Source organism: Bufo bufo, chromosome 2 (assembly GCF_905171765.1).
Source record: "Bufo bufo chromosome 2, aBufBuf1.1, whole genome shotgun sequence".
NCBI lineage: Eukaryota > Metazoa > Chordata > Amphibia > Anura > Bufonidae > Bufo > Bufo bufo.
Window position 1 is genome coordinate 436278886 of NC_053390.1, and position 16531 is coordinate 436295416.

A 16531-nucleotide genomic window follows, 5' to 3' on the forward strand; every position below is an offset into this window, starting at 1 on the left:
CCTAGCCACCCTCGATCCTTGGCCCTGAATGCCAGCATTTCTAAACTACTGGCCTTTGAAATGCTGTCATTCAGGCTGGTGGAGACGGACAGCTTCAAACAGCTCATGTCGCTTGCTGTCCCACAGTACGTCGTTCCCAGCCGCCACTACTTCTCCAGGAGAGCCGTGCCCTCCCTGCACAACCAAGTATCGGATAAAATCAAGTGTGCACTGCGCAACGCCATCTGTGTCAAGGTCCACCTAACCACAGATACGTGGACCAGTAAGCACGGCCAGGGACGCTATATCTCCCTAACTGCACACTGGGTAAATGTAGTGGCGGCTGGGCCCCAGGCGTAGAGCTGTTTGGCGCACGTCCTTCCGCCACCAAGGATCGCAGGGCATCATTCTTTGCCTCCTGTTGCCTCCTCTTCCTACTCGACTTCCTCCTCCTCTTCTATCACCTCCTCATCCGGTCAGCGACAGACCTTCACCACCAACTTCAGCACAGCCAGGGGTAAACGTCAGCAGGCCGTTCTGAAACTGATGTGTTTGGGGGACAGGCCCCACACCGCGCAGGAGTTGTGGCGGGGTATAAAACAACAGACCGACGAGTGGTTGCTGCCAGTGAGCCTCAAGCCCGGCCTGGTGGTGTGCGATAATGGGCGAAATCTCGTTGCAGCTCTGGGACTAGCCGGTTTGACGCACATCCCTTGCCTGGCGCATGTGCTGAATTTGGTGGTGCAGAAATTCATTCACAACTACCCCGACATGTCAGAGCTGCTGCGTAAAGTGTGGGTCGTCTGTGCGTGCTTCCGGCGTTCTCATCCTGCCACCGCTCGGCTGTCTGCTCTACAGCGTAACTTCGGCCTTCCCGCTCACCGCCTCATATGCAAAGTGCCCACCAGGTGGAACTGCACCTTGCACATGCTGGAGAGACTGGAAAGTAACATGACCCTTTCATAAATCAGGTCGTTACGGACGCGGTGATATCAAACATACTGTACGTAGTATATTTTATTTTTTCAATTTTTAATCAATTCTAAATGTGCGGCTATAAGAAGAAATTAGATTATTAGAATTTTTTTTATTTTACCTTTTTTACACTATACAGTGTACTGCAGTGTATTTTGACTTTACACTTAGTCTGATCAGGCTCCTGCCTTTAGCATGAGCCTGATCAGGCTTAGCTACACCATGGCAATCTGGAAGCCTATGAAGGTGTCCGGTTATCATGGTAACCATCAGGACGCTGCCACAACAGCGCATCGGCGGGATGGGAGAGAAAGGGAGCTCCCTCCCTGTTAACCCTTTCCATACAGCGGTCCCTATGGACCGCGGCATGGAAGAGGTTATACGGCTGACATCGGTGCTAGCACCGATGTCGGCCATTTCAAGCAGAGTGTCAGCTGTATGCTGACACTCTGCTAACGCTCGGCCATCCTGAAACAGATCGGGGCGGAAGGGGGATCAGCAGTGTTGCCATCCTGAAATTAGGGGGGCACAATGAGCGCTGGAGCCTACCGTGGGGGGGGGGATATTATATATACAATTTTTAGAAGGTTCTGATCCCACAGTCACGGACTGTGGGGATCAGAACCTTTCAGCCAGCATTAGGATCGTGTGATTGGCTAGTCTGTACAGACTAGCCAATCAGAGCGATCGCCAGCCGGGACTGCCCTATTTGGTCCCAGGCCAGTTAGCTGAGATCCCTGGCTGTGTGTAACAGCCGGGGTCTCAGCGCTGTCACCATGTCTGCAGACATGGTGACAGTTTAATGCCATGACGTATATACTCGTCATGGAGCGCTAAGTAGCAGTGCTCCATGACGAGTATACACGTCAAATAGCACTAAAGGGTTAAATACATTGGGGGGCCATATTGCCCAGATCGGGGTGCTGCGTGACCCGATCGGGGCTGTGACACAGCAAGGGGTTTTGTCTGGGAAGCAGGCGCGTACATGCAGGGGTCGCAGTTGCGACCGGGCCCAGCACTCCAGGGGGCCCGGCCGCCTGCGGACCCCTGGCCCCTGCAGTAGTGCTGTATGTAACCAGGGCCCAGTGCTCCGGGTTTCCGCGCGGCCCGCCCCTTACCCTCACTGTCCTGAGTGCATACAGCGTCAGGATGTAGTGCTCACACTATGACCTGACGCTGCACGCTGTCAGGTGACAGTGCAGTGCAACGCCGTCCGGGAAGACAGAAGAGTGATCGCGACTTCTGCCGGAGAGGATGCCCATGGATCAGTTTTGCATCGGGGCCCCATGGATTGTGTGTACGCCACTGCTGTTGCCAACTGCAATAGCTTAGGCACCTATATCATTGTATTTAAACTGGCGAACAGTGTACTTGGCATCCATTGGACGATAGTTATATTTTCTATCGCATATATGATACTATGTACTCAGCATTTATTTTGATATCTATAATGATAACCGTGTGTACTGAGCATCATTATTTTTGTATCTAGAAGAACGACATTGTGTACTCAGCATTTATTTTATATCTACTATTGTGTACTCAGCATTTATTTAAAATCTACTATAACAACTATGTGTACTGAGCATTTATTATTTTTTGTGTACCTAGAATAGGCCACAATACATTAACATTGGGCATACCATATGGTTCTGCCTGTGTCACCTATCCTCAGGGCCATCCCAGGGCATACAGGAGGTTCCTGAATACGGGATCGCCCCTATCGGGGAGGCCATTCCGTTCTTTAGGCAGGGATTGTCTAGAATAGGGTCAGCATTAGGGACAGGTACCAAATCAAGTGCTACAACCCTACCTAAAGAACAGTCTCCTCCAGTATCTTGGAGGACTCAGGAACCCTGGTCCACATCGTATCTAATGCTATCTATCTAAGTACACTGTTGTTCTTTTTTTTCTTTTTGTGTTTTTTGTGGGGTTGTTTTTTATACGAAATACAATAAAGGCTATGTTTTATAATAGGTGGTGCTCTGTGATAAAATTGACAAATGCACTGAAATACCGGATCAGTCTCTCCGGTGTCATCCGGAAAAACGGATCCGGTATTTATTTTGGTGTGCCCCAGGGCTCAATCCTATCCCCTTTGTTGTTTATCATATACATGCTGCCACTCAGGACACTGCTCACTACACTGGTTACCCATAAAATGGAGAATCCTTTTCAAAATTGGCATGCTAACATTTAAATCCCTACACGACCTAGGCCCTGGATACCTGAAGGTTTTGTAGCATCTGCGTCACACCTCACACAACCTCAGATCAAAAGGATCCAATAACTTGACCACCCCCAGAATTCAACTAAAAACCTTTGGAGCCAGAGCTTTCTGTCATGCTGCCGCTATCTTGTGGAATGCCCTGCCAAACGCAATCAAGACAGCTCCAACCCTGGACACATTTATATCAAAACTGAAAAGCCACCTGTTTAGCCTGGCATTTAGGCTCCATTCACACGTCCGCAAATTTTGCGGAACGGGTGCGGACCCATTCATTTTCTATGGGGACGGAATGGATGTGTATAGAATATGTCCTATTCTTGTCTGCAGCTTGCGGACAAGAATAGGCATTTCTATGGGGGTGCCGGACCACGGACGTGTGAATGGAGCCTTACCATCACATAACTTTTTTCCCCCTGTACATAGCACTATGTACCGATCTGAGACAAGCTTATGCACTTTGAGTCCTACGGGAGAAAAGCGCTTTACAAATGTTTTGTCGTTGTATTTTTCCACAGATTTAAAGGTCTGCGCATGCTCTGACCGGAAGATTGGATCCGTCAATGCGGCACTAATACATTTCAATAGAAATTAATGCCGGATCCGGCATGTGTTCAGGATTTTTGGCTGGAGAGAAAACTGCAGCATGCTGCGGTATTTTCTCTGGCCAAAAACCGTAACAGGGACTGAACTGATGCATCCTGATCGGAAAGCTCTCCATTCAGAATGAATTAGGATAAAACTGATCAGTTTTTTTCCGGTATTGAGCCCCTGTGACGGAACTTAATACCGGAAAAGAAAAACACTAGTGTGAAAGTACCCTAAGGCCCCTTGCAGACGAGCGTGTCCAGATAAGGTCCAGATGCGTTTCGGCAAACCCGTGCGAGTAGGTACGCAATTGCAGTCAGTTTTGACTGTGATTGTGTTCCGTTGTTCAGTTTTTATCGCACGGGTGCAATGTGTTTTGCACGCGCGTGATAAAAAACTGAATGTGGTACCCAGACCCGAACTTCTTCACAGAAGTTCAGGTTTGGGTTCAAGGTTGTGTAGATTGTATTATTTCCCCTTATAACATGGTTATAAGGGAAAATAATAGCATTCTGAATACAGAATGCAAAGTACAATAGGGCTGGAGGGGTTAAAAAAAATTTAAAATTTTTAACTCACCTTAATCCACTTGTTCGCGCAGCCGGCATCTCTTCTGTCTTCTTCTTTGAGGAATAGGACCTTTGATGACGTCACTGCGCTCATCACATGGTCCATCACATGATCTTTTACCATGGTGATGGTTCATGTGACGGACCATGTGATGAGCGCAGTGACGTCATCAAAGGTCCTATTCCTCAAAGAAGAAGACAGAAGAGGTCCTTTTCCTGTGCACAGCAAAGAAGAAGACAGAAGAAGAAGACAGAAGAGAAGCCGGGTTGCGCGATCAAGTGGATTAAGGTGAGTTAATTATTTTTTATTTTTTTTAACCTCTCCAGCCCTATTGTACTATGCATTCTGTATTAAGAATGCTATTATTTTCCCTTATATAACCATGTTATAAGGGAAAATAATAATGATCGGGTCCCCATCCCGATCGTCTCCTAGCAACCGTGCGTGAAAATTGCACCGCATCCGCACTTGCGATTTTCACACAGCCCCATGCAATTTTCCCGCAAAGCACAAATGATGCGTGAAAATCACTGCTCATGTGCACAGCCCCTCAGAAATGAATGGGTCCGGATTCAGTGCGGGTGCAATGCGTTCACGTCACGCATTGCACCCGCGCGGAAAATTTGCTCGTGTGAAAGGGGCCTAAGGAAAAAAGAGAAAATTATATATTGTGTATCCAGTATGGTGAACACTGTTAAACTACAAAAATGCCAAAATTGCTTTTCTTTGTTTATTCCACTGCTGAAAAAAAAAAGCATTAAAAAGTGATCAGAATGTCGTATGTACTGGCACCACTGAAAACTGCACCTCATGCCACAAAGAACATGCTCACACCGCACCAGTGACATAAAAATGTTCTAGGTCTTTGAATGGAGCCAGACAATAACCTATTGTTAAAGTGTTTTTATTGTGCAACAGTAGAAAAACATAAAAAAAAATCGCATTGGCATAACCGTGCTGACCACCGTGTGGGCCTCGAACTGCGGATCCGCAAAACATAGATACCGGCCGTGTGTACGCCTCGTCACAGTGTGGTCCACTGACCTCAATGGGTCCTTTGGTCTGCATGTGGCATAGGACATGTCCGTGCTGCAAAACACAGGTAATGTCCTATACTTTGCCACAACATGTGAACCACAGACCTATTGAAGTCCACACCGTGATGGGGCGTGCATATGGCCGGTATCCATGTTTTGTGGATCCACGGATCACAAAACACAGTCATGTAAATGAGGCCTTAGTCAGACACACTTTCTCTTTGATTGTCACATGTGGGAGTCTTTTTTTTCTTCTTTCCAGAAAAGGAGTGAGAAGATGATCACTTGCTCGTCGAATCTTTTCTGTGCCGAATCAGACTTTTTTTTTATCGACACCATGACCCATACATTTACCAGCGTCCTGATCACAGCGCCAGATTATTTGCACCAAGCACACAGTCATCAGTAAAGTTTCCATTTTAGGCCCCTTTCACACGAGCGAGTATTCCGCGCGGGTGCAATGTGTGATGCGAACGTATTGCGCCCGCACGGAATCCGGACCCATTCATTTCAATGGGGCTGTGTACATGTGCATTGGTTTTCACGCATCACTTGTGCGTTGCGTGAAAATCACAGCATGTTCTATAGTCTGCGATTTTCACGCAACGCAGGCCCCATAGAAGTGAATGGAGCTGTGCAAAAATCGCATCGCATCCGCAAGTAAGTGCCGATGCAATGCGTTTTTCACGGATTGTTGCTAAGGGATGTTGTTTGTATACATTCTGTTTTTTTTATCACGCGGGTGCAAAACGCATTAAATCCTTGCGTCTGGCTGGCGTGGTTTTTCGCTAATATTTATGGCCGTTTCCAGGGGGTAAATGTCAGTAAATTTGCCGGGGCTGAAGCCCCGTCACGTAAAACTGGTGGGGCAACTACATATGGTTGCACAGCAGGTTAAAAAAGGAAACTTGTGACTATTTTACGCCTTAAATAGTTGCAAGTCCCTCAGTAAGGCTAAGTTCACACAAACGTGTGTGATCCGTGGCCGTATTACGTGGCCGTGTGCATTCCAAATCACGGATGCGGACCCATTCACTTCAATGGGTCCGCAAATCCGGAATCGCGGAACGGCCGCACGGGACGGGACCCCTTGGGAGCACTACGGAGTGCTTCCGTGGGGTTACGTCCCGTACTTCCATTCCGCAAAAAGATAGAACATGTCCTATCTTTTAGCGGAATGGGCGGATCGCGGACCCATTAAAGTGAATGGGTTCGCGATCCGATGCGGCTGACCTACGGCCGGCGATCATGCATTGCGGCCCGCTATTTGCGGGCCGCAGCACAGGCACGGGTCACACACGTTCGTGTGAACTCGGCCTAAATGTGCCCCACTGTCTCTGAAAGGATTTGGACCTTTCTGGACCTCTACGACCACCTTGGTTTGATGTCACTGACGTCAGGAGAGATATTTCTCAGTCGACAATAACATGACACACACACAGGTATCACTGAGAAATACTCTAACTTTATTATGCTATAGCTTGGCCTTATATAGGCAGTAGAAAAGTTTGCATAACAACAGCGTTAAACCAATCATAAAGATAAACATTGGTGCTCATACACATACTACCGGAACATCCTTATATGGTATGTGGACGTGCAGTAAGCAAAAATAATAGGTTTTAGGCTACGTCTACACGACGACATTTGTCGCGCGACAGATAGGGCACAACTACACTGCAACATTTGTAGCGCAACATTTTCTTGCACTAATGTCGCGCAACAATTTTTATAATGGCAGTCTATGGTGTCGCACTGCAACATGCAACATGCTGCGACTGCAACAGTCGCAGAAAAATCCATCTCGAATGGATTTTCTGCGACTGTTGCGTCGCAGTCGCAGCATGTTGCATGTTGCAGTGCGACACCATAGACTGCCATTATAAAAATTGTCGCGCGACAAATGTCGTCGTGTAGACGTAGCCTTAATCAGTCACATATAAGAATGTACGCAGTTGTGCCGAATGACCCTGAATAAGGCAAGAACGTTTGTTCTAGTTCTGGGGGATTCCCAGAATCTGTCCTGGGACAGATAAGCGAAACTTAACTCACAGCGGGTGAACTTGAAACAGTGCGTGGGTGAGAGGTTATTACAATTCTTTACATATTTAGAGAAGACAAGATGGAGTCTCTAGAAGCGATCACTTTCAATTAGCTTTACAAACCAAACCAGTATGACAAACCAGGGCAAACTGGGCTCCTGCACAGGGCCGCACAGTTCAGGGGCAGCAGTGAAATAGCTGGAGGGGATGTATTTTTTCTGGCTTTGAGGTTATATGCGTCTCCATAACTGCTCATTCACACCTATTCGTACATGAGGCTGGTGCATTATTTTGGCTCGTATTAAATATGATAGTAAAAAATAATTTTATTTAAAAAAAATATGACACCCTGTGTTAAGCCACATCCTTAGGGCTCGTTCACACAAACGTTTTTTGCGTTCTGTATATGGGCCATTTTTTGAGTTCCGTATACAGAACCATTCATTTCAATGGTTCCGCAAAAAAAAAAAAATGGAATGTACTCCGTATGCATTCTGTTTCCGTATTTCCGTTCCGTTCAAAGATAGAACATGTCCTATTATTGCCCGCAAATGACGTTCCGTGGCTCCATTCAAGTCAATGGGTCCGCAAAAAAACCGGAACACATACGGAAATGCATCCGTATGTCTTCCGTATCCGTTCCGTTTTTGCGGAACCATCTATTGAAAATGTTATGCCCAGCCCAATTTTTTCTATGTAATTACTGTATACTGTATATGCTATATGGAAAAACGGAACGGAACTGGAAACACTACTGAAACAAAAAATGGAAAAACTGATCCGTTAAAAACGGCCCGCAAAACACTGAAAAAGCCATACGGTCCTGTGAACGAGCCCTTAAAGTCACACTCCTTTTTAATCATAGAAACTTGCCCACTATTTTTTTTTTTTGGGGATGGTGACAAACTGTAAGGGGATATTTATCAAAACTGGTGTAAAGGAAAACTGACTTAGTCGCCCATAGCAACCAGATTCCACCTTCATTTTTCTGAGTTATGAAGAATGAAAGATGGAATCTGATTGGCTGCTCATAGTTACCGTTTCAGTCGGTAAAATCGGAACATCTAAGCCCACCCCTGGGAACATCCACTTATGGGCAGGATTTAAGTTAGCCCCACCCATGTTTCAGCCCAGGACAGGGTGAATTTGCTGGGACGTTCTCTGAAAATCAGCGACAGTTCCGCCAAATTCGGGACAATTGGCAACTATTGTTGCTGTGGGCAACTAAGCCAGTTTTCCTTTTCACTAATTTTGATAAATCAGTGTGTCTGGTCCCCTCCTTCTAGGGTTTCCACCTGGCCGGTATCTCAATAACCAAGCCGGTATTTTAGTGCCCCTGCCGGTGCTGGTAGTTTATATTTTTTTTTTAGAACTTCTGGTATTTTTCTATTTAGACTGTTACTAATGAGCGCTTCCATTGTGGAGCACTCATTAGTACAGCCTTTAACTCCTGCCCCTCCCCCACTTGAATTAAGAAATGAAAAAAACTAACAAAAAAAACCTCAGCTCCAGTAACCACTCACTGCTGGCTGTAAGTTCAGACAGGACCTGCGCTCCAGCGTGATGACGTTTCATAGCATTGACTGGAAGCTCAGGACCTGTGAGACGTCATCAAGCTGGAGCGCAGGTCCTGTCTGAACTTACAGCCAGCAGCGAGTGTTTACTGGAGCTGAGGTTTTTTTCTTTGCAGAAGAAAAGGGGGCCACTAATGGGGCAGTATTAATTCTAGGGGGTGCTAATGGGGCAGTATTAATTCTGAGGGGTGCTAATGGGGCAGTATTAATTCTGGGGGGTGCTAATGGGGGCAGTATTAATTCTGGGGGGTGATAATGGGGGCATTACTATTACTGGAGGCATTAATACTGGGAGCCACATTATGGCACCCCTTTCGGGTGTGGCTTAACTTGGCTAGTATTTTTTGTTGGGAAAGGTGGCGAGTAGGGATGAGCGAACTTGTGTTTCAAGTTTGGGTTATCTAAGAATTCCGTTATGGATTCTGCTACCACGGACTATGACGGCATGTACCACGGTAGCCTATATGAGGCATTCCATCATAATAGAAATCCATTCCATTATGGTCCCTGGTAGCGGAATCTGTAACGGAATTCTTAGATAACCCGAACCTTGGACGCTAAACTTGAAAACACAAGTTCACTCAACACTAGTGGCAACCCTACCTCCTTCCAGGTGGTAATGGATGTGTGTTGGTGGACACTTTCCATTGAAGTGATGATATCACGTTTGCCAAGAGTTTTTTATTTTTTTATTTACATTTCAGAAAACGTTTCTATGGATAATTTGCCTGACATGCAGTAGGGGTCGGCTTTCTAGACCCCGAAAACGATTCTTCACACACTTCCGAGAGGCCACTAGGCGAACAGTGAAATGTGACATCATGGTCCCCAGACTACACACACCGGTGACAGAGCTCACAGCGACTTTCAGACGCTTCTCAGCATCTCCGACGTTAAACGCAAACGAGGCTTGGAACACAATCACCAAGCGTAGCTCTGTCCAATGGGCGTGCAGATGTGGACTGCGGCTGCGCAAGTTGCCATGGTAGACAGGAGCATGGCGTCCTGCGGAAATCTAGTGATAGGGGCAAGCCTAGGTGCACGGGTACCCCGCACGTGAGACCGAGGGGCTCTCTGGATACCAGACGTGGTAAGGACATTCTGTTCATTGAAGGTCTGAGCTCGAATGCTTCATGCTGCTGTGGGGGCAACATATGGCTTCTGCTACAGACAAGGTTCCTCCACTGCATCTATGTTTATTGCCTTGTTTCTTTCTTTTTTTTTTAGCTTGCATGTAATCCGTGATCTATGACAGGTCCCCCACCTACCGATGTCTTCTCATGTGGTGTAGGAGCCTTCTGGGAGGAGATCTGGTGTAGCCACCCATCAGGTATTTACATCCAGAGGCCGGGGCAGTTTCTTTTCTTTTCCCTTTTATTTTATTTTTTTTAATGCAAGAAATGTTAATTGTCAATATTTTTCTGTGAGACCTACTTCAACTGCATATGCGTCCTCGAATCTCTTTATGTTCATGTAATTTGGCCGACGTGTGTAGATGTGGACCTGTAGTGTGAACTTCACACATCTTGGGCCTCGGTTTAGGAATCTCTTTTGTAAATGGTCTGAGATTCATCTTCATTAGATGTGAATTTTTATGCAAAATGTCCAGAAACGGTGGAGTACATCTATCAGAACTCGTGCAGAGGGAAACCGGCTTACTTGCCCATAGCAACCCATCAGATTCCTCCTTTCATTTTTCAAAGCTCCTTTGGAAAATGAAAGGTGGAATCTGGTTGCTATGGGTAACTAAGCCAGTTCTACTTTACACCAGTTTTGATAAATCTGCCCCAGTGTGTCCATGAAAAGGTCTACTCATCTAGTGCGACTTATTCCCATCAAAGTTGTATCCTGACTTTGTCGCACTATTAGTCGACTCCCCTACGTTTCTTATGTTCTAGTCACAGGTTGCTTGCACATAGCACTAATGAACTACAATGTCGAGCAATATCCTCAGAGTACCTCTGTTTTCTTGAAAGGTAGCGATCAACTTTTCTTCAGCAGGACAGAATGGCGAGAAGTGGTATGAGAAGCTCAGCCCTGGCTCGAGCCCAGTCCCAGCTTGCTGGTCAAAGAGTTCCTGTAAGACCCAAAGATGCTGCAGATGAGTTACAGGTCTGTGTGCTGCTTCTTCTGTTTTATTCATTTATTCCTGTATTTAGTTTCTGTTTTATTTTATTTTTTTCCTTTCATTTAGGCCCCATTCACACGACCGTAAGGGCTCCATGCCCGTATTGCAGACCACAAAGGGCCCAATGACTTGAATGGCTCTGCGATCTGCAAGGACATTTCCTATCTTTTGAGGAACAGAGGCCCGGATTGGAAGCACTTCTATGGGAATTCTGGTCTGTGCCTCTGAACCTCAGAAGAAAGTACATATCCTATATTTTGATGAATTTTGCAGATCGTGGACCCATTCAAGTCAGTGGATCCGCATCTGCACCATGGAGTGCACACGGCTGGTGCCATGCATTGCGGTCCACAGCACTGGCACGGAGCTCTTACGTTAGTCTGTTTGAGTCTTTAGCTCAGCTCAGAGATGGATCCTAAAGAGAAGGAGAGACTTGGATTTCCCCCTCTTTTTGGGATCCAAGTAATTTCCTAATTTAAAGGGAACCTGTCACCATAATAAATGCAGTGCAGTCTGCAGGCAGCGTGTAATAGAACAGGAGGAGCTGAGTAGATTGATATATAGATTTGTAGTAAGAGTTTCAGGATAAGGCCTCATGCACACGACCATTGTGTGCATCCGCGTTTGTTCCGTCATTTTTCAGTTTAGCGGAGGTCCCATTCATTTCTGTGGAGCTGTGAAAAAAAACTGATAGTCCTCCGTTTTTTCTCCGCGTCCGTGATTCCAGTCCGTCAAAAAAATATAACCTGTCCTATTCTTGTCAGTGGAAAACGGAGGACGGACCCATTCAAGTCAATGGGTCCGTCAAAAAAAACGGATACACAACTGGTATGTTATCCGTGTCCGCGTCCGTGTTTGTTTTTTTTCTACAAGACCTTGGTGCAATAAAATTACACTTTTTTATTTTTTTTCCCCTGTCAGACAAAAAAAAAGGAAGACTCAAGGAAACACAACTGAAGCAAAATCGGACACGGACCACTGAAGCCAAATCACTGACAGTGAAAAAACACTGTCGTGTGCATGAGGCCTAACCTGTATTCTCCTTATCATCCTCCACAATGGCACTAGACTGAGATGACCCTCCTCCAACCTAGTAGGGAGAGGAAGAATACATTTGACCCAGTTCTGGCTCCTCTTCAGTGTCTTCCTGTCCCTTCCAGTTGGGGAGAGGTCTAGCTCACAACAAACAGTAGCTTTGGGGTCGTTCCTGTGAAGGCAGTCAAGGGGCGGTGGTGATTGTTTTATGCCTACCGGGTGGATGAGGCAGTGTGGCCTGGATGGTGTCATTTGGTGACTGTTAGAGCTGGGCAGTATTTTTGGCTGCGGGCTCCTGCTACCTTTCTAGTATAGATTGCAGCCCTCCGCTATCTGATTGGTTTAGCACTGGCTGATGATGTCAGCAGGGGGGCATGTCTAAGGTGACTGTGCTAATGCCTGCGGTCAGTGGGTGTGGGCAGGAAATGATGTCGCAGAGATTGAAGGCGGATGTTGCCCTATGATCTGAGATCTTCAAGTAAGAAAGCATTTAAAAGCAGTACTGTGTACTACCGCAGGTAGTCGTCCTGTAATCATGTCTGAGCTGGGGGACGGCATGGAGGCCGTAAGTCACTGTTCTGGGGGTAGTATTCTAGATTGTGTTTGATCTGGATGTGCATATAGAGTAATAAGGACAGCTCACATAAAGTGAGATCAGCCCCTAAAGTTAGGACTAAAACTTCTTATTCTTATACAAATAAGTCCGAAATGCATGACTCATATAGCCAAAGACCTAGGGGGAGAATTATTATCTCCCTGTGTCTCTTTTTTTGGTGGAAAAAAGTAGCAAATCTCCTGTTTTGTGACTTTTTAAATGTGGTGTCCTCGCCACTTTCTGAAAACAGGGTGGGGAGTGAGCAGGGCCAGGGGTCTGCTAAATTTACCTTCATTTATGCATATTTTAAGGCAGAAATGAAGACAGAAATCTACAGCATCTCCAAGCTGCCATAGGTTTTATTCTGGCGCACGGACACCCGGAGGATGCGCCTGTGTCTTGTCATAAATTAATTGCATCCTCTGGTAGCGCAGGCGATTTCAAAGACTGGCATAGAACCCCAGTCCTTGGTAAATCTCTCCCCTAGTTCCTACTTTAAAAGAGGCATTGAGAGATGTAGTTAAGCAAGAGATGCGTTTTATCTGAACTTTCTGTATCTACGTAATTCTCTTCTAAGTGTAAGGAAAGAGGAATTATTTGTTTTGCGGCACCATATAACTCACAATAGGTGATAGCACAGCTTTTCTCATCCCTCCTGCATGCCTAGAAAAATCTCCTATAGAAGCCAGTTGTGTCCCTTGCTGTCCATTATGTTTATGAAACCTATTTTAGCCTGATGACCAGTGTGGACATTGCAGGATTATATACATTTTTTTATTTAGATAGTGGAATAGAAAAGTAAAAAAAAAAACTCTACTATAAAAAATATATGTTTTAATATAAAATTGTGATTTAAAAATATTCTATTAATTGCCTGTTAATTCTGGACTGTGAAGTCAAGAAAGTTACTGACATACTGGTATTTCCTTTAGGCTAAGTTCACACGAACGTGTGTGATCCGTGGCCGTATTGCGGGCCACAATACACGGCCACAGTTCCGTGTGCATTCCGCATGACGGATGCGGACCCATTCACTTCAATGGGTCCGCAAATCCGGAATTGCGGAACGGCCGCACGGAACGGGACCCCTCGGAAGCACTACTGAGTGCTTCCGTGGGCTTGCGTCCCGTACTTGTCCTATCTTTTTGCGGAACGGGCGGATCGCGGACCCATTAAAGTGAATGGGTCCGCGATCCGATATGGCTGACCTACGGCCGGCGATCGTGCATTGCGGCCCTCAATTTGCAAATTAGGCCTCTTTCACACTACCGTTTTTTTTTTTCGTTTTGTGGGACGTTTTTTGCGTTCCGTATACGGAACCATTCATTTCAATGGTTCCGCAAAAAAAAACGGAATGTACTCCGTATGCATTCCGTTTCCGTTTTTCCGTTGAAAGATAGAACATGTCCTATATTTGGCCGCAAATCACGTTCCGTGGCTCCATTAAAGTCAATGGGTCCGCAAAAAAAACGGAATGCAGACGGAAATGCATCCGTATGTCTTCCGTATCCGTTCCGTTTTCTGCGGAACCATCTATTGAAAATGTTATGCCCAGCCCAATTTTCTCTATGTAATTACTGTATACTCTATATGCCATATGGAAAAACGGAACCGGAACGGAAAACACTGAAATCGACATACTGTAGTGTGAAAGAGGCCTTATACAGAGAGAGCTGCCAATCACTGACCGCCTCATTGATGGCAAAGCTCAGAATGAGCAGGAATATAAATGAATAAAATACAGGTTATACTGAATCCTTCCCCATAAAATGATATACATTAATCTGCTCAGCTCCTCGTGCTTCACACCATGCTGCCAGGAGTCGGTTAAAAAAAAAAAAAAAAAAAAAAAGGCTGAGGCACTAGGGGTGTCATTTATTAAGACCGGCGTTTTAGACACCAGTCTTCATCACCTCTTCAGATCCACTGCCAGATATAGGGGTTATTAAGAGACGCAGGCCTCTACATAACTTTGTCCAATCCAGCGCCAGTCTAAATGTAAGCCAGCTTCCTAGCTCTATTACATGTAGACCATTTTCTACGCAGAGAAAATGATGAATGAGTCGGGCCTGCCAGCCCCCCCCCCCAATCCATGCCCACTTTCTTAGACCTGGCGTGAGCTAGGAAAAGTCGCAGATTGCAGCACAAATAATCTTTGCGCCGCAATCTGCACCAGAAATAAGCCTAATATAGGCGTGTTTCTGTATGATAAATGACCTCCTATATGTCCTTAATACTTTCTCTACCTTTATGGTCCACATCTAGTCTTCAAAACCTTGATCGGAAGACTGAAATGTGGAAACCCATCCTTTAAGGGGCTTTTCCAAGTGCCTGTCCATTGGATAGCAGCTGTGCTTGGTATTACCTTGAGTGGGACTGAGCTGCGCCTAGGCCATGTGACCAATGAATGTGACATCTCTAACCTAGGAAGAGTCCACAGCTCCCACCAGGACTCTTTAAACAGCTGATTGGTGGGGTGCGAGGAGTCAGACACCCACTGATCTGATGTTCATTACCTATCCTACGGGAAGGTCATCTGTCTGTCTATCTATCTATTTTGCATTTTAGGAATATATGCATGCACTTAGCAAGAAGACAAGTGCTTTAAAACTCTCCCAGCCACCTGTTTCTGACCTGAGCGACTCGTCAGCTGAAGAACAAGATAGTGAAAAGTACAGAGCAACTGCTAGTCCTCAGCAATTATCGGGAACACATAGTCGGTTTCTAAAGAAGAAAACACCATCTAGTAATGATGTCAAGAAAAATGCTATAGTCACAACTGAGGCCAAGATGCCCGCCCATCCCCAGCCTGTCCAGTCAAAGATGCCAACCAGTGCAGCCCTGAGAAGATTGGCAGAAATTGAGTACAGACATCAGTTAAGGTGCAGATTGCTTTGCTTTCTTTGTTAACATGTAGTTCTTTTTTTATTTTCCATTTATTCTTTTTTGTTTTTTTGGGGGGGATCATATATATATATATATATATATATATATATATATATATATATATAATTTCTTTGGCTTATATGCATTTTGCTATGTCCTGACTTTACTTTTACAGAAAGTCACAGATAGACATTTCTGAGAATGACTCTGACTTAAGGACTTCTGAAGAAAGGCCTTTCTCTAATAGATCAAGCAGTGAATTCAGCACCCGAGAAAAAATATTTTTAAAAAAGAAAGTTAACATAATGGAGCCAGAACATGCAAGACAGAACAGTGGGCATGTTGTCCACAACAAAACTGCAAAAAGTAAGCCAGGAACGATCGAAAGTGAAGAAGAAGAAATGCTCCATCTTGTTGGCAGCTCAGTAGAATTCTCCGAAAATGATGAGAGATGGCAGATGCTTCCGGTGAGCTTTATTCTTTTACTGTTTGTGTTAAAGGGGTTGTCTCACGTCGGCGAATGGCGTTTATCATGTAGATAAAGTTAATATACGCTACTTACCAATGTATTGTGATTGTCCATGTTTCCTCCTTGGCTGGCTTTATTTATTTTTCCCATCTCATTTCCAGGGGTTTATATGATCTCCTATATTGTGGAGACCTGAACTTTCTGCAGTTCTTGAGAAAATGAGTTACAGCGCCATACCTATGGTTGTGATAAACTGCAGGAGGTCCGCCCATAATATGGGCACAAAAAGCCCCTGTACACCAGTCTGAAAAGCTTCAGTCCGCCAGTCTTGATACCTCTGCACCACCGAAGGATGCACCTAATTTATGAAAAGGCGCAGGCCTTGTCGTAAATTAGGCGCATCCTTTGACAACCCATGCGCCTAAA

At 45.5% G+C, this 16531-nt stretch overlaps 1 protein-coding gene across 7 annotated transcripts in view; it reads left to right on the forward strand.

Annotated features, from left to right (window-relative positions):
* The first annotated feature begins 9962 nt into the window (after nucleotides 1–9962).
* Nucleotides 9963–16531, forward strand: part of C2H19orf44 (chromosome 2 C19orf44 homolog) — a 62912-nt gene continuing 56343 nt past the window's right edge. The window contains exons 1-5 of one of the 7 annotated variants that reach the window (XM_040417437.1): nucleotides 9964–10082; nucleotides 10248–10322; nucleotides 10991–11104; nucleotides 15319–15632; nucleotides 15812–16103. In XM_040417437.1, the coding sequence (XP_040273371.1) occupies nucleotides 11000–11104; nucleotides 15319–15632; nucleotides 15812–16103 (711 nt within the window). In that variant the 5' untranslated portion in view covers nucleotides 9964–10082; nucleotides 10248–10322; nucleotides 10991–10999. Of the gene's footprint in view, nucleotides 10083–10219; nucleotides 10323–10968; nucleotides 11105–15318; nucleotides 15633–15811; nucleotides 16104–16531 lie in introns of all 7 variants that reach the window. The other 6 variants (XM_040417439.1, XM_040417443.1, XM_040417438.1 and 3 more) reach the window with 6 other exon arrangements.